Source organism: Loxodonta africana, chromosome 3 (assembly GCF_030014295.1).
Source record: "Loxodonta africana isolate mLoxAfr1 chromosome 3, mLoxAfr1.hap2, whole genome shotgun sequence".
Taxonomy (NCBI): domain Eukaryota; kingdom Metazoa; phylum Chordata; class Mammalia; order Proboscidea; family Elephantidae; genus Loxodonta; species Loxodonta africana.
The window spans coordinates 7,607,648-7,633,303 of record NC_087344.1 but is presented as its reverse complement, the minus strand read 5'-3'; the positions used below and the strand labels follow the sequence as shown (position 1 = coordinate 7,633,303).

General features: G+C 53.7%; 1 protein-coding gene across 4 annotated transcripts in view; it reads right to left on the bottom strand.

Moving 5' to 3' along the window:
* The window catches only part of KDM4B (lysine demethylase 4B), a 216,400-nt gene that overhangs the window by 16,360 nt on the left and 174,384 nt on the right, over positions 1-25,656 (bottom strand). For 3 of the 4 annotated variants that reach the window (XM_064280337.1, XM_064280339.1, XM_064280338.1), the window contains 4 exons: positions 7,303-7,772; positions 7,002-7,122; positions 5,394-5,572; positions 964-1,189 (listed from right to left, as the gene is read on the bottom strand). In XM_064280337.1, the coding sequence (XP_064136407.1) occupies positions 964-1,189; positions 5,394-5,572; positions 7,002-7,122; positions 7,303-7,772 (996 nt within the window). Of the gene's footprint in view, positions 1-963; positions 1,190-5,393; positions 5,573-7,001; positions 7,123-7,302; positions 7,773-25,656 lie in introns of those variants that run through there. The other variant, XR_010321175.1, reaches the window with a different exon arrangement.

The following is a 25,656-nucleotide window of genomic DNA, read 5'->3' as shown; positions in this document are numbered from 1 at the left end:
ACCACACGCTCCTCCTGCTCTGGGATTCAATCTTGCAGGCCGCCCCCACCCCTGCGCCCTGGAAAAGGACAGACATCCATTTCCTTGCCTCAGGCTCCGCCGCCGGCCTGCAGGGTTCAGGGCTCTGCCAGCCTACAGGGTCTGGGGCAGAGTGGCCAGGAGCACCAGGGACAAATCACATGGCTAACAGGCCTTGTATCTCATCTCACCCCCCAGTTCCAAACTCCAGCCCCAGATCCCAGAGTCTGGAAGCATTGGGGCACCTGGCAGGCACCTAATCTCCTCCTGCTGCCTCCTGGATCCAGGAGAGGGGGCAGGGCTCACAGAACCTTCCAGAAGGAGGCTGATCGGGAGAGCAACCATCAGGAGCCACCTGCCTTGGCCAGGGTGCAGGGCAAGAACCTCTGGCCCTGGAAGACCACCTTGTTTTGCCGACTGGCAAAGAAAGATTTCAGAAAGAGCAGTTTCCGGAAAGCCGTGAAATGCGTCACTGATCCTTCTGGGCACTCCTGGCCCACTTCTCACCATGGTCAGTGAGGCGAGCGTGAGTGGCAGGGATGGAAATAGCAGGGATGGAGGGGACAGGAAAAGCCCTGCCCCCAGCATGCCCACCTACCCCTGGACACACTTGGCCTCTGCGTCGCCCCGCCCCGGGCTGGTGTGGGCCCCTGACCTGTAAGTGGCCCACAGTGCTGGGCTGTTCTCCTGAGTGACCAAACTTTCCCCGTCCAGGGCATGAGCACAGCCTCCAATCCCATTACAGAAAGGATGGAGGAAGTTAGAAATTGGGGGACCTGCACCAAGGCCTGCCTGAGCTGTAGCTGGTGACACTGTGTCCTGCCTGCAACCCCAAAGAAAAGCCTGTGGCGGGAGGGGCGCTGTGTGAAGCAGGGTATCGCCTTCCCTCACCGGCACCCTCCCGGGGCCCCTGGCAGAGCACACCCCTGGGGCCCCGACACTCACTGGCGTGGACCTGCAGGCAGCACTTGGCGCAGGCGATGAGCAGGCTGGTGCCATCGTCACCGATGTAGGAGTTCACAGGCAGTGGCTCGGTGTTCTCGCCACTCGCGGTGAAGCACATCTCAGGGACCAGCGGCCTTGTCTTCTGTCCACTTTTGGAGAGTGGCGCAGCTGCTGTGGGGCCTTCCCCGAGTGTGGCCTGCGGTGCCTCCTTCTCGGGCTGTAGGGACTGCAGGGACAAGGCCTGCTGTCAGTAGGGGGACCCTTCACTAGGTGCCACGTGGCCCGCTACCCACAACTCTGAGGACACCCCTGGGTGTGTGAGGGGCACCAGTGGTGCTGACCAAACCAGCCCCCCTCCTCCTCTCCTCTCCCCGGCCTCCAGAAAACCCTGCCAGCTCCATCTCCAAACGAGCCCCCAAGGCCTCCTCCTCACCCCAACGGCCCCACCCAAACCCTCAGTCCCACAATTCCTGCTCTGCAGGCAGCCACCAGCAGCTCCAGCCCACTTGGTAACATGTCCAGGCTCAGCACCAACACACGCTGGCCCTGCTGCTCTCCCCCTGGCTGTCTCGCCTGCCTGGGCCCATGGCTTCCTCCTTCCTCATGCCAGGTCCTGCCTCAGGCAGTGCCCTCTGCCTAAAGCTCAGATCTCTGCACTCCTCTGGCTGCAGATCCGCCCCCCAACCCAAGTGACCAGTGCTGTCTGTCTCCACGGTGCTGACCACCACCTGGGCAGTTATCTGGACTCTTATTTCGGCTGTCCCCTCCAACCTGTGCCCCGTAATGGCTATATCCCCAGTCTCTGGATGGTGCCTCATGGAGCCACCCCCCAGGAGAAACTTGTTGAACAAATGAATAAACGGGATGGTGATGACCACGCTCTGTCCACGGCACCAGGATCCAAGTCAGCTGTGCCCAGCCTCCACTGGGAGCCCCAACCCCGGTTTGCCCGTCAGATGGCGGTGGCCTCGGAGACGAGCTCCCCAGACCCTAGAGGCAGGGAGGGTCCGCTTTCGTGAGCCCCGGCCATGACTCGGAGGCACACAAGAGGACGACGCATCTGGGCCTGGCTTGGGACCGAGAGAGGCAAGGACGCGTGGGCAGTGTGGACACCCAGGTGCTTGACTTGAGGGGACTCAGCCCTCCCTATACGTGGTTGAGACACCAGGCCCCAGGGGTTGGCAGCCCATCAGGGGCAAAGGCCAGAGCTCTGTGACCTGCACTCCACAACTCTCCACACCTACAGCCTCACACGCCCCCCTGGCCCTGCACACCCACGGCCACGCACTCCCACCTGGCCCTGTACACCTACGGCCCCACACGCCCACCCGGCCCCGCACACCCACAGCCATGCATGCCCACCTGGCCCTGTGCACCCACAGCCCTGCAAGCCCACCTGGCCCTGCACACCCATGGCCCTGCATGCCCAGCTGGCCCTGCACATCCATGGCCATGCATGCCCACGGCCCACATGCCCATCGCCTACACACCCACCTGGCCCTGCACACCTACAGCCTGCATACTCACCTGGGCCTGCACGCCAGTGGCCCACACACCCACAGTCTGCACATACACCTGGTCCTTCATGCCCACAGCCTGCACACCCATGCCCTGCACACCCGTGCCCTGCACACTCGTGCCCTGCACACCCGTGCCCTGCACACCCGTGCCCTGCACACCCGTGCCCTGCACACCCGTGCCCCAGCAACACTTGGGGTCCCAGGGAGGTCCTGGCCTTCACCGGAGCGGAGACTGCAGAACGTCTGTGCTCATTTCCGCACAGGTGGCACTCCAGCCTAGCAGTTGTCACTCATAAAGGACAGCAAGGGCAGACATGGCCAGCGACCACAGAGGCAGGTGCGCTGGTGGCTGACTCCAGGGCTCCGGGACTCAATAGCAGCTGCCTCCACACCCACTTAAAACCTGCACTAACGAAGTGGCATGTGATTAAAGTCAGTCACGGCGGCTCTACCTCACGACCACTGTAAAGATTTGTACCTTCAACCAGAGCTCCCAGACTATGATGCCCAGAAACTTCTCTGACAACACACAAGAGAGTGCCCGGAGCCGACACCTTGATGGTGCATCTTACGGTCTCAGGGCCAGAAGACCAGGTCCCATCTGAGATGCAGGTCCCGGCAGCTCTGTGGCAGGACCGTGACAGGCTCCCCACCCTCGGCTAGGGCACACAGACTCTCATCTCCTCTCGCTGCACAGACCCCAGAGCAAGGCCTGGGGTGTGAGGTCCACCCGGGCATCTCCACTAACAAGGTACAGGGCATCAGGCATCGAGCCAAGACGTACAGGACTGGAGATGTGGTGTCTACGGCCGACAAACACGATGGGGCTGCCCCAAGGGCAGAGTTGTGCAGGGATGGGGAAGCAGGCTGAGACAGCAAGCCACGAAGGCTTCCTGGAAGAGATGGACTTAAGAGTGAATAGAAATCAGCCCAGCAAGGCCGGGTGGCTGGGGTGGGGTGGGTAGAGGAGGCCTGCAAGATAGCACAGTGTGAGCTGAGTGGTGGGGGCAGATGTCACAGCAGGAGAAGGGGCGTGTGGCTACACCAGGGGCTCACACCCCACCCTGCATGTGTGGAGAGCCCCAAAGAGCTTCCAGCCCAGACTGGGCACAGCAGGGCTGCCTCCCCAGTGCCCACCTGGCTACGGCGAGAAGCAGAGCAAGAAGGGGGCGGGGCAGGCATCCAGGCTGGAAGGAAAAGGCTGGAAGGTAGGCTGTGGCCACAGCAGATGTCAGGCACGCCAGCAGAGACACGGCAGGGACCCCAGGCACGGGACACTGGGCCTGGGCACAGAGTGGGCATCAGACATGCCAGCAGAGACACGGCAGGGACCCCAGCCACCAGGGTGGACTCTGCCCTGCCCCAGCCTGCCCCTCGTCACCCTGCAGGCATACTTGGAGCTGAGAGGTCCCCAGGCCCCATCCACACCGCCCCTCAGCCTGCAGATGTGGCAGGGGCACCAACTGCAACCTGTTGGGCTGTCCAAACTCAGGCTGGGTGGAGTCTCCAGCTGGACAGCCATCGGCGGCTCCTCCCAAGGGCCCTTCCCTGTCACATACCACTCCCCCTCGTGAGCTTTTTCTGCAGAAATGCATGTCGGTAAGTTACCTTCTTGGAAGACTTAAAAGCTGGCGCATCCCCGGCAGCCCCATGAGCAGAGCCCCAGCTGCGCCCACCACCCTGCCGAGGGCTCCACCTTGCCCCAGCCACCACCCTCAATGGTAGGTGGGCACCGGGCTGCCCCCTCCAGCCATGGCTCTCGACTGTGATACCTGCCCCTCATCTGCCCTTCTTGCATTTCTCTCTTTTCCCTTGATTTTTCTTTTCCAGACAAGACTCTGACAGTGCTGTGCTGACCCCAACTCACAGCGACCCCGCGTGACAGAGTAGAACTGCCCGTGGGGTTTTCTAGGCTGTAATCTTTATGGAGGCAGATCAGCAGGTCTTTTCTCCTGAAGAACTGCTGGGTGGGTTCAAACTGCTGACCTTTCACTGAGTGGTCGAGCGCTTAACTGCTGCACCACAAAGGCCTTCCTTTCTCTATTAAAAAAAAAGTTTTGGCAAAATATATATGACAAAACATCCGCCATTTTCAAATTAAAAAAAAAATTTTTTTTTTTTTTTTAGGTGTACAACCCAAAAGACGCCAAAACCAAACCCAGTGCTGTTGAGTTGATTCTGACTTGTGGCGACCCTATAGGACAGGGTAGGACTGCCCCACAGGGTTTCCATGGAGCGCCTGGCAGATTCAAACTGCCGGCCCTTTGGCTAGCAGCCGTAGCACTTAACCACTACGTGACCAGGGTTTCCACCAGGCGTACGATCCCGGGACATTAATTACATTCCCCATGTCGTTCAGCTATCGCTGCTGTTCCCAGATTCTTCCATCACCCCAAACAGAAGCTCACACCTGCCAAGCAGTGCTGGGAGTTCTCTGGAAGCAAAGCGAGGGCGGAGCAGGAGCAGATGAGCCCCATGGCAGGCGGCCCCCCTTCCTCACCCGGCGGCCCTCCCTCGCCCGGCGGCCCACCCTCGCCCGGCGGCCCACCCTCGCCCGGCGGCCCTCCCTCGCCCGGCGGCCCACCCTCGCCCGGCGGCCCACCCTCGCCCGGCGGCCCTCCCTCGCCCGGCGGCCCTCCCTCGCCCGGCGGCCCACCCTCGCCCGGCGGCCCTCCCTCGCCCGGCGGCCCACCCTCGCCCGGCGGCCCTCCCTCGCCCGGCGGCCCTCCCTCGCCCGGCGGCCCTCCCTCGCCCGGCGGCCCTCCCTCGCCCGGCGGCCCTCCCTCGCCCGGCGGCCCTCCCTCGCCCGGCGGCCCACCCTCGCCCGGCGGCCCACCCTCGCCCGGCGGCCCTCCCTCGCCCGGCGGCCCACCCTCGCCCGGCGGCCCTCCCTCGCCCGGCGGCCCTCACCTGGCTGTAGGGGTAGAAGAGGGTGCAGACAGCACAGTAGGGCTTGGTCAGGGCGGCCACTGCGTTGAACTTTCTCTCCGCCTGGAAACTAGCTGCTTTGTTCTTCCACTGCAGCGACAGCAGTGACTTCAAGGCCTCGGGGTCACTCATGTCTTCCTCCCCAGAGAAAGGCAGTGTTTCTGGAAGGAAACGGGCAGGGCCGGCGGGGACAAGGGAGAATGGAGGCAGGGGAGGGAGACACAAACTTAGTCCCATTCAATCTCACCCACCAGAGCCCATGGGCCAGGGAAGCCAATGTCCACATCCATGAGGATGGGTCCCCACAGCCCCGCCACCCCCAGCCTCTGACGCCCAGGTGTCATCATGCCACCCCTACCCTCAGCCCGCAAAAGCCAGTTGCCGTTGAGTTGACCCCGGCCCGGGGCGACCCATGCGTGTCAGAGAACTGAGCTCCACAGGGTTTTCAGTGGCTGCTTCTGGGGAAGTAAATCACTAGGCCTCTCTTCTGAGGCACCTCTAGGTGGGCTGGGACCTCTAGCCTTTCGGTTGGCAGCCAAGCATGTTAACTGTTTGCACCACCCAGGGAAACCTCAGCCCTAAAGACTTCCAGAAAAGCCCCGAGCCTGCCTTATGACCGATTCCTCTGCCCCCTCTCCTAGTCCTGCGCACCCCTCATGCCACTTGTGAATTCCTCACCCCTCCTACACCCCGTCCTGGCCACGGCTCTCCGTGACCCTGTGCCTACAACACTTCTCCCCAAGTGAAGGTGAGAGAGGCATCCATGGGGCCTGGGGCCCTGAGACCCTGCCTCGTTCCCAAAGGGCCACATCACGTCGGGGAGGTGGGCAGGGAGGGTGCTGCAGCCCCCGTGAGGCCCTGGGGCATGTTCTGGAAAGAGCGGCCACACTAGCCGCCCCAAGTGTAAAGTGGGAGCCACCCACTGCCTGCCCAAGGGGACGCAGGGCCACGGCCAGGGCCCCGCACGTGGTTCCAACTGCTTCTAGAATGCCACCCTCCCCAGCCCTCAAGTTAGGTCAGAAGGAAAGAAGCCACTTTCAGATTCCACGTGCATCTTAAATGGCAGGCAGGCACAGAAGATGAAAACCTTGCTCAGCAGAGTTTCTGTACAGAACAGTGGCTCTTGGCCAAGTGTTAGATAGAAGGTTCTCCGCACCCCTACCCCAACTTGGAGCCTTGGTCATGGCCTTTCCTGGCCCTGATGCTGTGCATAGCCACCAGGAAGAGGCCAGGACGCCACTCCCGGCCTGGCATCACCTCCCACCATGGGCAGCCTGGCGAAAAGATCAAAGCACAGAGCGTCCCTGAGAAAAACTGCTACAGGGTGACAGCCTCACGCCGGGGTCTCCCTCAGCCATGCAGGTGGACGTGGCCAGGGGCAGGAACCCAGAGAGACGAGCCAGAGCAGGGTGGTTCCCACGGACACCACTGCAGGGGGCGGGTACAGGTGACACCACAACATACCCGCCCCCACGAGGGTCCTTCTGCAAGCTCTTCCCCCAAAAAGAGGATAAGGCCCAGCCTCTTCCAATCCAGAGGCCGGAGTGGCACCTGGACAAGCCCTGCCCCACCCACCCTGTCTGCACTCACCCTCATCGCTCGAGGCCCCCTGCTTGACCACCGACAGCGGGGACCGGGTGGGTGGCTTGCCCAGCGGGTGGCGCCGGCTCTTCTTGATCTCCATCTTCAACTTCGAGAACGTGGACGGCACCTGAAACACACAACGCACCCCTCCAGAGGCGCCACCGTGGCCCAGGCGCAGAGCTCAGCGGGGCCAACATCCTCTGGCTCTAGTGTCTTGGCAACCCTCAGCGTCCTCGGCCCAGTCACCCCTGGGCGCACAGTGCAAGAGCATCAGGGCGGGGCCCCCACAACCTGGTCCCATACCTACCTGCATATCCCCGGCCCGGGTGGGGGTCTCCTCCTGCAGTGTCAGCTCCATGGGAGCAGCCGGCTCGGGCCAGGCGCCGCCCTTCTGGACGAAATGCTCGAAGGCCTGCTGGCAGGTGCGGTGCTCCCTGTCGCCGGCCGGGCGCTCGCCGCGGGGCACCACATACAGCATGGGGATGATGGGCCTTGGCTTGGCCTCGCCCTCTGCCCCGCCAGGAGCCTCGGGGGGTACCACGTTGAGGGCCGCAGGCGACAGGCTCTCCTCCTCTGTTGTGGGGGCTGGTGCTAGCACAGGGGGCTCCAGCAAGGGTGGTGGTAGGGGTGCCCCTTCAGGGGCAAAGGGGACCAGGGGCGCTGGCGGCAGGGGTGGTGGGGGCGGCAAGAGGGGGAGGTGGGGGTGCAGGGGGCCATAGCTCTTCTTCTTCCGGTCGCTCTTGCCTTTGGCCAGCCGCAGCTTGCCCCTCCCATCCTCTGCGGGGAGAGAGGAGGGACGGTCAGGGGCCGATCCCTGATCTTGGCCTGCATCCCCCACGAGCAACTTGACCTTGAACACTGGACTGTGGCCCCAGACATGGCCCCCTGATCTTGGCTGCAGCTCCAGACACAGTCCCCGGACCGTGGTCCCAGATACAGTCCCCTGATTCCAGGCTGCAGCATCGGAGATGGCCCCCCTCCACCCCGATCCCAAGCTATGGCATCAGACACAGCCCCTTCACCCAGAATGCAGGGTCAAACATGGTTCCCCAAGTCCAGGCTGTGGCATCAGACATGACCCCCCGACACCCGGCTATAGCCATGGCCCCCTGGCCCTGGGTTGCAGCCCCAACGTGGACCCCAACCCCAGGTTGCAGCCCTGATATGGCCCCGACCCCAGCCCCTGAGGGGGTCAGGCACTGCAGCATTGCCAACAACCAGGGGACAGGCCCCAGTGGGGTGGGTCCCACTGACACCACCACAGAGGGGCAGACACAGAGACACCCCAGCACGCCAGTGCCCCTGCGAGAGTTCTGCACCTGGATGGCGCTAACTGGGGACTAAGCAGGGCCGGGCAGGAACACAGGCTTTGGGCAGGTTCACATCATAGCGATGCTTCAAGCTGACCCCCTCGGAGCCCCTGTGGCCTCCTCTGGAGCGAGGCCTAGGGGGATACCCACCCTTGGGCTCTGCGAGGGGCCTGAGGAGATGAGCCTTCTGGAAATGTCAGTAAGTGAGCAGGCAAGTAATCAAAAAGCAACTGGGAAGGAACACTGTGCTTGCTTATGGGCTCCTGTCCCTGGGTAGGTGGTTTAAATGACGAACAAACTCAGCTGCTGACAAAAGGTTAGAGGTTCGAGTCCACCCAGAAGTACCTGGGAAGAAAGGCCTGTCGATCTACTTCCAAAAGGCTGCAGCCTTGAAAACCCTTTGGAGCACGGTTCTACTCTGACAAACACGGGGTCATCCTGAGCTGGAGTTGACCTGATGGCTACTGGTACTGCCTGGGGCTTGCTCCAATGTCTGGCCCCCAGGAGGGGCAGGGGACTGGCCACATTTATTTTTTTCATATGTATCTCAATTTAGTCTATTTCAACAACTAATGCATACACTTGTAGACTTTTTGAAAAATGGCAATGCAAAGGAGATCATAAATAAGTGGTCGCTGGAGCAAATGAAGTGCCAATGAGCCCTGGAGGGCGAAGCCCAGGTGGCTCCCCTGCTGTCCCAGGGCGTTGCTGGGGGAGGGGCCCTGAGGCCTAGCCATTTTGATTTGGGGCCAGGAAGGGCTGACAGCCAATCATATCACAGTGACATGGTGCTGTAGGGACAGAGCAACAGCCCCCCCAGACAGCCACATCCCAACCCTCAGGCCTGTGACCACGGTGCCCTCCACAGTACGAGGTGGCTACGAAGGAAGTAACCAGATGGTTGCACACTGCTGGCTTTGTAGGTGGAGGAGGGGGCCACGAGCTGAGGAACGTGGGCGGCCTCTAGAAGCTGGAAAAGGCCTCTGGAAGGAGGCAGCCCTGCTGATGCCTAGATTTTGGGCCCCCAGAGCTGTGAAGATCGGTCTGCTCTGAGGGGCTATGTGTTGCTTTGCTACAGCAGCTGCTGGAGGTGCACGCCTGCCGTGTTTTGGCGGAGGGCACGTTTCTTCCCACACCTGTGCCTCCCCATGTGGAGCCTTGAACGCCTCCCCCAGGCTAGTGCTGGCATCGTGGACCCCTGCCCCCAAGTATGACCACCCCTGGCAGCCCACTGAGCTGCAGACGCCTTGAGCTGGGCCCTGGACCCCTCGGGGCTTTACTTGGTACACCTGGAGAATGGGCACACCTGGTCTACGTGTCCCCAGGCCTCACATAAAGTGTGGCTAATAACTAGGTAGAAAACAAAAATCCTCACAACTGGACCAATGAGCAACATCATGATAAATGGAGAAAAGATTGAAGTTGTCAAGGATTCCATTTTACTTGGATCCACAATCAACAGCCATGGAAGCAGCAGTCAAGAAATCAAAAGACACGTTGCATTGGGCAAATCTGCTGCAAAGGACCTCTTTAAAGTGTTGAAGAGCAAAGATGTCACCCGAAAGACTAAGGTGCGCCTGACCCAAGCCATGGTATTTTCAATCACATCACATGCATGTGAAAGCTAGACAATGAATAGGGAAGACTGAAGAAGAGTTGACGCCTTTGAATTGTGGTGTTGGCGAAGAATACTGAATATACCACGGACTGCCAAAAGAACGAACAAATCTGTCTTGGACGAAGTGCAGCCAGAATGTTCCTTAGAGGCAAGGATGGCGAGACTACGTTTTACATACTTTGGACATGTTGTCAGCAGGGATTAGTCCCTGGAGAAGGACATCATGCTTGACAGAGTACATGGTCAGCAGAAAAGAAGAAGACCCTCAATGAGGTGGATTGACACAGTGGCTACAACAATGAGCTCAAGCATAACAATAATTGTGAGGATGGCGCAGGACCGGGCAGTGTTTCATTCTGTTGTGCGTAGGGTCGCTGTGAGTCAGAACCGACTCGACGGCACCTAACAACAATAACTAGGTGACCAATCATCCCGGTTTGGGGCTGTCGATGTTTACACAGGCAAGGGCCCAGGTGACCAGGACAAGCTGGCCGTCCTGCTGACAGCCCTAGGTGAATGCCATCGCTGCACCTTACAGCTTATGCCTCCCCCAACGAGGCCAGAAGAATAAGGAAAAATAAAGGGAAAAGGAGTTCTCCTCTTTGCACTAACTCAGTGACAACGTGAAGCCTAATTAACTCTCGCTTGAAACATGGCATCTGCATTTTACTCTTACTATAAAAACCCCGGCCATATGTCACCCCTGCTCCATAGCCAAACATGACGGAACCAGCCGGAACCAGGCAGACGACCTTGGGAAGACAGAGCGCCTCAGGGTGAGGGCTGAGCTCCTAACTCTGCCCACGCTGACCCCTGGGACAGACGGGGCAGGAGGACCCTCCCCTCCCAGCAGGCCCCTCGTGGCCATAACGAAGCACACAAGACATGCCACCCAACTCGCCTGTGCCAGGACAGCACCTCCTCCACTGCGAGCACCTTGCAGAGGCTCTGGGCTCGGACACTCGCCTTCGTCCCCTGCCCACCTGCCCCCAGCCCCATCTGCCCACTGCAGCCACACGGGCAGGGTTATGGCACGCCGTGTCCTTGGCAAGCACACATGCCATGTTTCTCAAGAGAGACAAGTGATGAAGCAAATGCTGGAGGGCCCACCGGGCCTGCCTCAGTCCTGCCCCCTCTGGTCTGGAATGTTCCACGGGTAGCCTTCCGGGGTCCTCTGACGCCTGTGCCCCCCTCAAGGGGACTTGACCACCTCTTGTGCCTGGGCATGTGTCCTTTCCCTGGGCCCTCCGATGCCACTGTCTACGCCTCATGAATGAGGCTGTCCAGAGGGGGAGGGAGCGGACTGAGGTGGCCCTCAGTGTTTTCTTGAGGATGGCCTCTCCCCTCAGATGCTGGAGGTGGGTGGCTCCACAACAAACGCGCCCCTGCCTGAGTCAGGCTGGGAGCTGGACACGGAGGGTGCCAGCCAGGAAGGAGGGACCAGGCGCTCCGCTCGCAGAAAGTCCGCACACTGGGCAGCCAGAGCACCGTGGGCTGGTGGCCAGCTAAGGAAGGCCAGGTCGTCAGAGGCCCACACTTGATGGGTGATGTGGGGAGCACGGGGGTCTGTGTGAGTCTGTGCGGGGCACGTGGGGTACGCACAGCTCACGGCCCCCTGCTCTGAGGCCTCAGTTCTAATTTCTAAGAATGAAGCTGAGGTGGCCCCACAGAGCCTGCTCCTGTTAGCGTGAAAGGCACGTGCAGGTGAACAGCTCTGTCTCTCTCAGGAAAGCCTGCATTCCTTCCCTGTTGCACATCGCAGTGACGCTCCCCCAGCCTGGATTGGGCATGGCCGCTGCTCACCACAAGGACAAGACGGCTGCCCCCTGCCCAGCCAGCTACAGATGGCAGCGTCTCGGCCATGGACGCCTGGGGTGTGAACCCCTTTCAGAATCCAGAAGCAGGAGGGTTTCAGAACTCACACTCAGAGCACCTGGCACACAGTGGGTGCTCAATAAGCATATGGGGAGAGGAGAAGGGGGAAAAGGGGTGAGAGATGAGGGAAGGAGGGACGGGAAATGAGACAGGCAACAAAGAAGGCGGGGGGGGCGAGAAGGGAAAGGACAGGTCCCCCAGGCTCCTCCAGCCAGGGACCTACAGCCTCAAGCCAGCGCCCAGTCAGGCAGCAGGGAAGGGCTGACCCGGAGGTAGGGTGTCCTGCGGGTGAACGCATGATGTGGGGGGGCCTGTGCCCATGAGTGAGCTCAGGGCATTCCCCACCCCCCACCCAGGTCCAGGGCCTCGTTCTCCGTTTCTAGCTTCCATGCAGGAAGGTCTAGGCTGTTGTGAGCAGGAGCTCTTTTTGAACTTTTCCCGTTTCCTTCTCTTATTTGAGAGGGGTGGTCAGCCTTCTGAGGCCCTGGGTCCCCACTGACCCTCACAGGGGGTCCCAAAGCAGCCCCTGCCTAGAACATGTGGCGGGGCAGGGGAGGCAGGATCTGACACAGGGCAGTGCCGGGGGGATGCAGCTCTCCAGGGCCCAGGCCTGGCTCTGCTCCTCACTGACCCTCTGTCTGTCCCTGGGCTGCATGGTGGGTGGTGAGGGCCACGAGGTTACTGGTAAGGACAGCAGATACCTCACGAGACAACAGGGCAGAGGAGGGAAGCGCTGTTGACATGGCAAATCGGCCAACAGGGCCAGGCAGGGGGATGCAGACCAGGGTGAACAGATATGGGCTGCCTTCTTTGCCTTCTGCTTGGGCCCCACATGGGATTGGGGCGGGGTAGGGAGCCCGGGATGGAGAGTAGGTGGGCCGGGGGACAGCCAGCAGGGAACAGCCACCAGGGCCCACAGCACCGCACTAGGAGGCCCAGTCTTTTCACCCGCGGCCTCCCCCGACCCCCAGCACGGGAGCCGCTGTCCCAGTCTGTGCCTGAGTGACAGGGAACATGCCCTCAAGCCCGTGACACGCACTGGAAACACAGCACAGGACAGCACCCCGCTACTGGCCCTGAAGCGTCACTCGGCACTCACAGCTTTTAGGGACATTAAGCTGGCAGTAAAGGAAGGCTGGGAGCCACTCTGAAGTCTGTGACTCACTTCCGTGACGCGGGGCTCTGCCTGGTTCCTGACAGGGAACGCTTGTTATGTGATGCTTCCGCGAGATTTATCTTCTGCCCAAAGGCTCTGGGGAGGGACGGGCTAACCAAGTCAGCTCCTGACGGCAGCGCGCACCCTCTCAGCTGTGGCCGCCTGTTCGGAGGCCCCAGAGTGGACACTTTCTCTTTCGAAGGGCCAGAGTTACAGAAAAGACCCCACAACACACACACATGCACGGACTCGCACAGACACACCCACATACACACAGAGACAGACATGCACATACACACACACGTACACACACGCACATAGAAATATGCGTATACAGGGACACATAGGGACACACACACATATGTGCATGACAGGCACACACACACGTTCCTCCATCCCTACAGAAAATTCTATGTTGGCGAACGCACTGGAGAAGGAGGGCTACACACAAGCCTGCTAACGGTAGTCAGTCCTATGGAGAGAAATGTGCAATACCGGGGTGGAGGAAAGAGGGGAGCTTAACTTGCAACCATCGTTTGGATTTTTCCATCCCCCCGCTCCCCGCCCCAGTCTGTCAGTCTGTTGTACTGTGGTGACTCTCGCGTTGCTGTGATGCCGGAAGCTATGCCACTGGTATTGGGAGACCAGCAGCGTCGGCCATGGTGGACAGGTTTTACCAGAGCTTCCAGACTAAGACTAGGAAGAAAGGCCTGGCCAACTTCCTAAAATCAGCCAATGAAAACCCTGTGGATCACAACAGAACAATGTCCAATACCGGGTTGGAAGATGAGCCTCCGAGGTTGGAAGGCACTCAAAATACACAGTGGCCACAGTAATGGGCAGACCAATGACTATGAAGGTGGCATACGACTGGACGACGTTTCATTCTGTCGTACACAGGGCTGCTGTGAGTTGGAGCTGACTCAACGGCAACTAAAAACAACAACAAACAACAAAGAGTATGACTGGGTACATACAGGGTCTAAAGAATATCCTAGAGGCCTGGTGGCACAATGGTTAAGCACTTGCTGCTAACTGAAAGCCACCCGGCAGCTCAACGGAAGAAAGAATTGGCAATCTGCTCCCGTAAAGACCACAGCCTAGGAAACCCTATGGGGCAGCTCTCTACTCTGTCACACAGGGTCACCATGAGTTGGAATTGACTTGATGACACCGCACCTAACAACAACAACAAAGAACACCCACGTGTCCCTCCCAGCTGTGCCCCCTCTCCACAGGGAGCCACTCGGTGCCACCTGAGACTTGTCACCGCTTCCTCTGCTTCAGTGTGACTGCTCTGCAGACAGTCCATTGTGGGTTGGAGTGTCTTCTGATGTTGAGCGGGAAGGCATCACGGTATAAGCGTGCCACTTCCTGGCCCATTTCCACGTGAACAGGTGTTTGGGTTGTCGATGGCTTGCTTTGTTGCTGTTTCCCCTATTATACTGCCTTTGGGTTCACTGGCAGTGAGGGTGTTCCCAGGGCCTGAGCCCCAGAGGGGAATCACTGGGGCAAGGTGCGTGGCTGCCGCCCACCTGTCCGTTGGCCATGGTGGCTTGTGTGTTGCTGTGATGGTAGAAGACATGCCACTGGTGTTTTCAAATACCAGCAGGGTCACCCATGGTGGACGCGGCAGCTCACAACAACAACAAAGTACGTGTGTTCTACTTCGCAAGATGCCAAGTCGTTCTCCGGAGGAGCTGGCCTTGTTAGGATCCCCGGCTGCAGTACAGCCCCACCGGCCTTTTTAGTCTCTGCCAGCCCGGTGAGGACAGAGCAGCATCTCGTCGTGACTTTGTGTTTCCCAGATGACTGGGGTGAGTTCGGGGGCCTTTGGGTTGTCCTCCTCTGTGGCTCATTTTCCGTTCAACTGATTTCCATGGATCTTGAGGAGAACTTTACATTTCAGGGGCTACGGATTTCTTTCCCACCATCAGCTTGTCTTTTCGCTTGCTTTAAGGTTCATCTCTTTATAAGCCAAGGAGCCCTGGGGGTGCAATGGGTAAGCACTCGGCTGCTAACCTAAAGGTTGCAGTGTGAACCCACTGAGCGGCTCCATGGAAGAACGACCTGGTGATCTGCTCCCATAAAGATGACAGCCCAGGAAACCCTACGGGCAGTTCTACTCTGTCACAGGGAGTCTCTATGACTTGAAGTTGTCTCTACAGCACCCAACAGCAACAAACTGGATAAACAGCAGCTCTTCATGTTATAGTCATCATACTTACCCATCTTTCTTCTTTACGGTTTGTGCTTTTTAATGAAATTCCTCCCTCATCTAAGATCATAAAGATATTTTCCTTGCTAGTCTTTTAAAAGTTTAAAAGTTCTGTCTTCAGATCACAAATTCTCAAGCCATGTGGTGGGTGGAATGACCCCGTCTATGCCTGTCTTAGTTATTTAGTGCCGCTGTAACAGAAATACTGTGAGAGGATGGCTTTAACAAACAGAAAGTGATTTTCTCAGTTTAGAGGCTAGAAGTCCGAATTCACGGTGCCAGCTCTAAAGGGTTTCGCTCTCTGTCGGCTCTGGGGGCAGGTCTTCTCTCTTCAGCTTCTGCTTCCGGGTTCCACGGAGATCTCTATGATGACCTGGCATCTATCTTCCCCCATCTCTGCTTCTGTCTGCTTGTTTAATCTCTTGTATCTCAAAAGAGATCAACTTTGGACACACGCCACACTAATCCTGTCCCACTAACATAACAAAGACAACCCATTCCCAAATGGGATTATAACCACGGGCACCCCTGTTGTTGTCGTTAGGTGCCATGGAGTCCACTCTGACTCATAGCGACCCCATGTACGACAGAGCAAAACACTGCCCAGTCCTACATCATCCTCACAATCACTCCTATGCTTCAGTCCATTTTCGCAGAGCTGTGTCAACCCATCTCGTTGAGGGTCTTCCTCTTTTTCTCTGACCTTCTACTTTACCGAGCATGATGTCCGTCTCCAGGGACTGGTCCCTCCTGATAATACGTCCGAAGTGTGTGAGATTTAGTCTCACCATCCTTATTTCTAAGGGCCATTCTGGTTGTACTTCTTCCAAGGCAGATTTGTTCACTCTTCTGGCAGTCCACGGTATATTCAACACTCTTCACCAACACCGTAAATTCGAAGGCATCAATTCTTCTTCAGCCTGCCTTATTCATCATCCAGCTTTCACATGCATATTAGGCGGTTAAAAACACCATGGCTTGGGTTGGGTGCACCTTAGTCCTCAAGGTGACATTTTTGCTTTTGAACACTTTAAAGAGGTTTTTTGCAGCGGTTGAAATTTACATACCAAACACTAAGGCCAAAGATGAAGACAACTGAAGATTTTTACCAACTTCTGCAGTCTGAAATTGATCGAACATGCAGTCAGGATGCACTGGTAATTACTAGAGATTGGAATGCCGAAGTTGAAAACAAAGCAGGATCAAAACCCATTGCCATTGAGTGGATTCCAACTTATAGCGACCCTATAGGACAGAACAGAACTGCCCCACAGAGTTTCCAAGGAGCGCCTGGTGGATTCAAACTCCTGACCTTTTGGTTGGCAGCCACTTTTTGATTAGCACTTAACCACTATGACACCAGGGTTTCCCCAGGAGAAGGACTGGTGTTGGAAAATATGGTCTTGGTGACAGAAACGATGCCTGAGAGCGCATGACTGAATTTTGCAAGACCAACAATTTCTCCATTGCAAATACCTTTTTTCACCAACATAAATGGCGGCAATATACATAGACCTTGCCAGATGGAATACACAGGAATCAAATTGACTACATCTGTGGAAAGAGATGATGGAAAAGTTCGACACCACAATTAAAAGGCATCAATTCTTCTTCCGTCTTCCTTACTCATCGTCCAGCTTTTGCGTGCATGTGAAGCAACTGAAAACACCATGGCTTGGGTCAGGCGCACCTTAGTCTTCAAAGTGACATCTTTGCTTTTTAACACTTGAAAGGTCTTTTGCAGCAGATCTGCCCAGTGCAATGCGTCTTTTGACTTCTTGACTGCTGCTTCCATGGCTGTTGATTGTGGATCCAAGTAAGATGAGATCCTTAACAACTTCAATCTTTTCTGTTTCTCACGATGTTGTTTACTGGTCCAGCTGTGAGAATTTTTGTTTTATGTTGAGGTGTAATCCATACTGAAGGCTGTGGTCTTTGATCTTCATCAGTAAGCAACGTTGTGTCATCTGAATATCACAGGTTGTTAATGACTCTTCCTCCAAACCTGATGCCTCCTTCTTCTTCATATAGCACAGCTTCTTGGATTATTTGCTCAGCATACAGACTAAGTATGCTGAAAGATATAACCATGACACACACTTTTCCTGACTTTAAACCACTCAGCATCCCCTTGTTCTGTTTGAACAATTGCCTCTTGGTCTATGTACAGGTTCCTCATGAGCACAATTAAGTGTTCTGCAATTCCCATTCTTCGAAATGGTATCCATAGTTTGTTACGATCCACACAGTCGAATACCTTTGCATAGTCAATAAGACACAGGTAGACATCTCTCTGGTATTCTCTGCTTTCAGCCAGGATCCATCTGACATCAGCAGTGATATCCCTCATTCCGTGTCCCCTACTGAATCCGGCCTGAACTTCTGGCAGTTCCCTGTGGATGTACTGCTATGACCGCTTTTGAATTATCTTCAGCAAAAGACACAGGTGTAGATGTGAGGATTTACAACACGTATTTTTTGGGGACACAATTCAATCCATAACATTCCACCTTTTGGCTCCCCAAAATTCACATCCTTGCCACCTGCAAAACACGTTCACTCTGTCACATCATCTTAAATCAACTCCAAGTCCAAATTTCATCCTGGGGCAAAATTCCTCTTCACCTGTGAGTCTGCCAAATCTAGAATACGAGTTATCTGCTCCTCGATTAGAATGATGGGACAGGCACAAGGTAGACATTTCCATTACGAACGGGAGAAATTGGAGGAAAAGGAGGGATAAACAGCACCAAGTAAGTCCAAAACCCAGCAGAAGAGTTTACATTAGCTCTCAAGGCTTGAAAATAGACCTCTATTCTCTGAGACCATCTAGGAAATGACCCCGTCCTCTCAACTCTGGGAGTAGGCCATGCCCTCTGGGTTCTGGTGGAAGCCCCTTGGCCCTGGGCTTCAGCAACACCTTCCAGGCCCTCTGGGATGGCAACTCTGCTCCCTCAGCTTTAAATGGCCCCATTCTCCTAGTCCATCTCAGTGGTGACTCCTCCTTCAGCCCCAACAGGTCCCATTCTTCTGCCCCTTGGGCAAAGCTAGCCTGCCCCCTTAGCTTTGGGCAGCAGATCCGGCCCCATCCACCTGGCACTTGTGAATGGCAGCCCACACTCCGGAACTGAGTTGGCGAAGAACCTACTCTTTGACACCTAGGAGGCCCCACCCTTTGAGATCCAGGAGACAGCCCATGGCCCCACTCTTTGAAACCAAGAAGGCCTTGCTTCCCGTGTTCTTTAGGACAGTTCTGCTATCTCTGAGCTGCTCCAGGGATGGTCCTTTTCTTTTCTTGGAGGACAACAGATGTAGATTCTTTGACCTGTTTCCTGCCTGTAGAATTCCAAGAGGCCGGCGACGTACTTTCATTCTTTCTGTCTCCTCCTGTCTAAACTGATGATTTTCTGCTGTGGTAGTTGGTTAGACCCATCTGTCACAGGCTTAATCTCTTTAACAAAAGATTGTGTAGCCCCATCCTCAGTGAATATTCTAGGACACGTGTTCTTAGTTTGTACAACAGAATTTTCCAGATTTTCAAGTTGTTTTCGTTTTTTTTTCATTGTGCTTTACGTGAAAGTTTACAATTCAAGTCAGTTTCTCATACAAAAACTTATACACACAATTGTCATATGACCCTAGTTGCTCTGCCTACAATGTAACTCCTTCTCTCCACCCTGTATTTTCCATGTCCATTTAACCAGCTCCTGTCCCCCTCTACCTTCTCATCTCCCCTCCAGACAGGACCTGCCCACGTAGTCTCATGTATCTACTTGAGCTAAGACGCACACTCCTCACCAGTATCATTTTATGTCTTATAGTCCAGTCTAATCTTTGTCTGAAGACCTGACTTTGGGAATGGTTTCAGTTTTGGACCAACATAGAGTCCGGGGGCCATGACCTCGGGGTCCCTCCGGTCTCAGTCAGACCATTAAGTCTGGTCTTTTTACTAGAATTTGAGGTCTGCATCCCACTTTTCTCCTGCTCCATCAGGGATTCTCTGTTGTGCTCCCTGTCAGGGCAGTCATTGGTGGTAGCCAGGCACCATCTAGTTCTTCCGGTTTCAGGCTGATGGAGTCTCCAGTTTATGAGGCTGTTTCCTTCTCTTGGGCTCATATTTTCCTTGTGTCCTTGGTGTTCTTCATTCCCCTTTGCTTCATGTTGGTTGACACCAATTGATGCATCTTAAACAGCCGCTTGCTAGCTTTTAAGACCCCAGACGCCACTCACCAAAGTGAGATGCAGAACATTTTCTTAATATACTTTGTTCTGCCAATTGACCTAGATGTCCCCTGTAACCATTGTCCCCAGACTCCTGCCCCTGCTACTCTGTCCCCCAGTGTGTTTGGTTGTATTCAGGAAACCTCTTAGCGTTTAGATTAGTCTAGCTGTGCTGACTTCCCCTGTATTGTGTGTTGTCCTTTCCTTCACCTAAAATAATTGTCTACTATCTTTTTTTTTATCTAATTAGCAAATACCTCTCTCCCTCCCTTCCCACCCTCATAACCATCAAAGGGTGTTTTCTTCTGTGTTTAAACCTTTTCTTGAGTTCTTAGAATAGTGGTCTCATACAATATTTGCCCTTTTGCGACTGACTAATGTCACTCAGCATAATGCCTTCCAGATTCCTCCATGTTATGACATGTTTCATGGATTCATCATTGTTCTTTATCATCGTGTAGTATTCCATTGTGTGAATATACCTTAATTTGTTTACCCGTCCATTCGTTGATAGGCACCTTGGTTGTTTCCATCTTTTTGGTATTGTGAACAGTGCTGCAGTGAACATCAGTGTGCATATACCTATCCGTGTGAAGGCTCTTACTTCTCTAGGATATATTCCAAGATGTAAGATTGCTAGATCATATGGTCATTTTATTTCTAGCTTTTTAAGGAGACACCAAAACAATTTCCGAAGTGGTTGTGCCATTTGACATTCCCACCAGCAGTGTATAAGTGTTCCAGCTTCTCCACAACCTCTCCTACGTTTATTACTTTGTGTTTTTTGGATTAATGCCAGCCTTATTGGGGTGAGATGGTATCTTATTGCAGTTTTGATTTGCAGCTCTCTAATGGCTAACGATCATGAGCATTTCCTCATGTATCTGTTAGCTACCTAGATGTCTCCTTTGGTGAAGGGCCTGTTGATAACCTTTGCCCATTTCTTAACTGGGTTGTCTTTTTGTTGTTGAGGCTTTGCACTATCTTGTAGATTAGATGCTGACTGGGCTTGTCATAGCCAAATTTTTTTTCCCAGTCTGTAGGCTGTCTTTTCACTCTTTTGGTGAAGTCTTTGGATGAGCACAAGTGTTTGATTTTTAGGAGCTCCCAGTTATCTAGTTTCTCTTCTAGTGTTTGTGCATTGTTAATAATGTTTTATTTACTATTTATGCCATATATTAGGGCTCCTAGTATTGTCCCTGTTTTTCCTTCCATGATCTTTATCATTTTAGATTTTATATTTAGGTCTTTGATCCATTTTGAGTTAGTTTTTGTACATAGCGTGAGGTATAGGTCTTCTTTCATTTTTTTCCAGATGGATATCCAGTTCTGCCAGCACCATTTGTTAAAGAGACTGTCTTTTCCCCATTTAATGGACTTTGGGCCTTTGTCAAATATCAGCTGCTCATAGGTGGATGAATTTATGTCTGGATTCTCAATTCTGTTCCACTGCTCTAGGTATCCATTGTTGTACCAGTCAGTACCAGGCTGTTTTGACTACTGTGGTGGTAACAGGCTCTAAAATCAGGCGGTGTGAGGCCTCCTACTTTGGTCTTCTTTTTCAGCGATGCCTTACTTACCTGGGGTCTCTTCCCTTTCCGTACGAAGTTGGTGATTCATTTCTTCATCTCATTAAAAAATGCCATTGGAATTTAGATCGGGATTACACTGTATCTAAGATCACTTTGGGAAGAATAGATATTTCCACAATGCTGAGTCTTCCTATCCACGAGGAAGGTATGTTTTTCTACTTATGTAGGTCTCTTTTGGTTTCTTGCAGTAGTGTCTTGTAGTTTTCTTTGTATAGGTCTTTTACACGTCTCTGGTTAGATTTATTCCTAAGTATTTTATCTTCTTGGGGGCTGTTATATGCACAGTTCACTTTTAAGTCCATTTCTTCCTTCTCAGATTTTACTATAAGGGGCAAGGAGAAACCACGTAGCCCCTTTAAGATCTTGCTTAGCAATCTCCTCAGCCAGATATCTAAGTTCATAATTTATAAGCTCTACCTTCCGCCAAACATTTGAACGTAATTCAGAGAAGTATTTTGCCACTGCATGAAAACCATCGCCTTTCCCCCATTGTCTGATCACATGTTCATCATCTTCCTCTAAAGCCTCACCACATTTATTATCTGCATTTCTAACATCATTGTGTTGCTGGCGCCATATGTATTCTCTAAAATGATAGAGACTTTCTCTATAGCTCTCCTCACTTTCCGCTGAGCCGTCACCAGAATTGCCTTTGACGTCCATAATTCTGCCAACACTCTCTTCAAGGCAATCTAGGCAAACTCTTCCAGCCTCCACCCATTACCCAATTTCAAAACTACTGCTACACTGCAGGTATTCATTAGAGCAGTGCTCCCACTTCTTGGTACCAAATTCTGTCTTAGTTATCTAGTGCTGCTCTACCAGAAATTAATTTTCTCACGGTTTAGGTGGCTAAAAGTCTGAATTCAGGGAGTAGCTCTAGGGGATGGCTTTCTCTTCTCTGTCGGAGCTGCAAGAAGGTCCTTGTCTCTCCCGAGCTTCTGCTCCTGAGCCATCCTCATGTGCTTGGCATCTCTCTTTGCCCATCTCTGCTTCTTTCTTTGCTTGTTTAATCACTTTTATATCTCAAAAGAGATTGACTCAAGACACACCGTAAACTAAGCCAGCCTCATTAACATAACAAAGACAACCCATTCCCAAATGAGATTTATAACAATGCCCTAATCTCCAAGATCAGTGGATATGTTACTGTCCATGGAATAGGGGCCTTTGCAGCTGGTGACATGAAGCACCTTCCAAACGGGAGGTTAGCCTGGATGGTCTGGGTGGGCCCAGTGGGATCACAACTTTTTTAGTAAGTGAAAGAGGGAGGCAGGGGTGTCAGAGTCAGAGAAGGAGATGTGAGGCTGGAGGCATGCTCTCTGAAGATGAGGCAGCCACAGGCCAAGGAATGTATAGCCTCTAAAAAAAAAAAAATTTTTTTTTTTTTTTTTTTTTAGATGCTGGAAAAAAGGCAAGGGACAGATTCTCCCCTAGAGCCTTCAGAAGGAACCAGGTCTGACAACACTTCATTTTAGCCCCATGAGACCCATTTGGACCTCTGTGAGAAAATGGGGCGGGGGGGGGGGACGACAAACAAACCCAAACCCACTGCTGTTCGGTCAATTCTGACTCACAGTAACCCTACAGGACAGAGTAGAACTGCCCCATCAAGTTTCCAAGGCTATAAATCTTTATGGAAGCAGATTGCCACATCTTTTTCCCACGGAGTGGCTGGCGGGTTCAAACAGCCAACTTTTCTGTTAGCAGCCAAGCGCTTAACTACTGTGCCACAAGGGCTCCTAATGTGTTATTTTTTCTAATTTTATTGCGCCTTAGGTGAAAGTTACAGCTCAAGTTAGTTTCTCATTCAAAAATTTATGCACATATTGTTTTGTGACATTGGCTGCAATCCCCACAATGTGACAGCACTTTCCCCCTTTCCACCCCAGGTTCCCTGCATCATTTACTTGTCCAGGTCCTTTCCTGCCTCTTCGTCTTGCTTTTGGTCAAGAGTTGCCCTTTTGGTTTTGTATATTTGACTAATTTAAGAAGCACATTCCTCACGTGTGTTACAGTTTGTTTTATAAACCAAAAACCAAACCCGTTGCTGTCGATTCTGACTGTCTAACCTTTGTCTAGGAGCCCTGGTGGCACAGTGGTTAGGAGCTCAGCTGCTGACCAAAAGGTTGGCAGTTCATATCCCCCAGCCACTCCTTAGAAATCCTATGGGGCAGTTCTACTCTGTCATATAGGGTCGCTATGAGTAGGAATCGACTTGATGGCAACGGGTTTGTGTTTTTTTTTTTGGTTTAATCTTTGTCTGAGAAGTGGGCTTCAGGAATGGTGTCAGTTCTGAGTTAGCAGGGTGTCCAAGGGCCATAGTCTCAGGGGTCCCTCCAGTCTCTGTCAGACCATTAGGTCTGGTCTTTTCTCGTGAATTTGAATTTTGTTCTATATTTTTCTCCTGCTCTTTCCGGGACTCTCTGTTGTGATCCCTGTCAGAGCTGTTGGTGGTGGTAGCCAGGCACCATCTACTTCTGGGAATGGGTTATTTTAAGCCACCAAGTCTGTGGTACTTTGTTACAGCAGCCACGGGAACTCACAGAAGCCATAAGAAGTAGGTTTGCGTAAGGTGTGAGGGAGGGATCATGTGAGTTTGATGAGCAGTCTTGGTGGCTGGGAGCACAATCCCCGGCGACTGCTCTGCAGGCTGGTCCCTTCGTTCTTGGGCCTTTCTTCCTCCACATATATTTCAGATCAGCTTGTGGGGTCCTCATCAATGACTACCAAAATTCTGCTGGGATCCCAAATGGAGCCACGCGGAATCTACAGATAACTGGGGGAAACTGTATCTTAACACTAGTGAGTCCCCCTAAGGCATGGTACACTGCTCCATTCACACAGCTCTTTTTTTTTCTTGTCTGTCAACACAGTTTCTAACTTTCTCCATAAAACCAAAAAACCCATTGCCGTCAAGTTGTTTCCAACTCACAGCAGCCCTACAGGACAGAGCGGAACTGTCCTATATAGGGTTTTCAAAGAGCGGCTGGTGGATTCGAACTGCTGACCTTTTGGTTAGCAGCCAAGTTCTCAACCACTGTGCCACCAGGGCTCCAAATTTTTTTTTCCTCGATACTTTTTATTAGATTTGTTCCAAGGTACATTATTTTTTGGTTGCTACTATTTCATATCTTTTTGAAAATTAAATTTTCTGTTAACGGTTAAACGTGTTGTCATTTGGTCAACTCTGATTCATGGTGACCCCGTGTGTGTCAGAGTAGAACTGTGCTCCACAGGGCTTTCAATAGCTGATTTTTTGGAAGTAGACTGCCAGGCCTTTCTTCTGAGACGTCTCTGAGTGGACTTGAACTGCCGACCTTTTGGTTAGCAATACCAGTGTGTTAACCGTTTACACTATTCAGGGACTCCTAGTATATGAGAACCGTGACTTGACTTTTGTATACTAAGCTCATATCGAGCCACTTTGCTAGCTCCTTGAGAAATTCTATCACTTTGCCTATAGATTTGATTGCTTTTTCTATATAGACAGTTATGTCATCTATAAATATAAAAATTTTGTTCTTTCTTTCTAACCATGATGCCTTCTATTTTCTTGTCTCGACGTTCTGGGCTGGGTAGACCCTCCTGTACTGCACTGAACAGATACAGACGAGAGCTTCCCTTGTTCCTGACCTGGAAGGAACTGCCTTCCAGGACTCCCCACAAGTGAACTGTGTGTTGTGGGTTTTCTGAGGATGCTCCAGTGCACGTTTCCACACAGGAAACTCGCAGCCCTCTTGCCTCTCATGAGCTTGGCTCCTCTCTCCTGCCCACTCACAATGTCACCTCTTCCATGAGTTCTGCCTCAGGACTCTCAATCTTCCCTCTTGAAGGAATCAGCTGCTCCCTAACGGGGACCCTGCAGCACAAGCCCCTCTCTCTATTGCAGGCCCGTGGGCACATCAGGGTGGGCAGAGCCTGCAACCGCCTCTCCTGCCACTCTGTGGGTGCCGTGAGGGCCAGCCACGACCCTTCTTCTGTACAGCCCTAGTGCCTGGCACAACGCTCACATGTGTGTCGTGCAGAGCCCTAGCCACGTCCCAGTCTGGACTCCTTGGGAAAACAGCCACTGCAGAAACCACATAATCTTTAACACCAGCAGCAGGACACCCCTGTGAACTTACAACTCTGAGAAAACTGAATCCTTGGGGCTCATAAATTCCAAGAGATTGCCACAAAGAGGGAAATTTGAGGACCCAGGCGGAACTCTCTGGGGCTTGAGGCTGGGAGAAGGTCTGGTTGACATGATCTACGGTCCCTCTGGCCCAGTCCAGCACTGGGCGTCTGGGAAGGCCCAGAGAGGGACGAGCTTCCCTCCTTATAACTGCAGACAGAGCAGCGCTGATGTGCAAAAAGTATGAGAAACTAAGCTGTAAATTTGGAAAACGAAAGCCAGTCATAAAAAAAGAAAAACATTGTAAAACAGCAGGGCGGGGGCCTTTAAAACGCTCTCGGGTTGGTATTCTACACTGCAAAGTGTCCCACGCGGCGCAAAAGGCACATTTCTGAATCGCATGCCTGTATGGCTCTTGGCTCACACTCCCATCTGTCTGCGTTACGCTGCAGCTGGGGGAGCCGCGTGCTCGGCAAGAACCGTGCCCTGCGGCGCCCCCGTCCTGCCCGCCTCAGAAGGGCAATGGTGCCTGCGGAAGAGGGGGACCCTGGGGA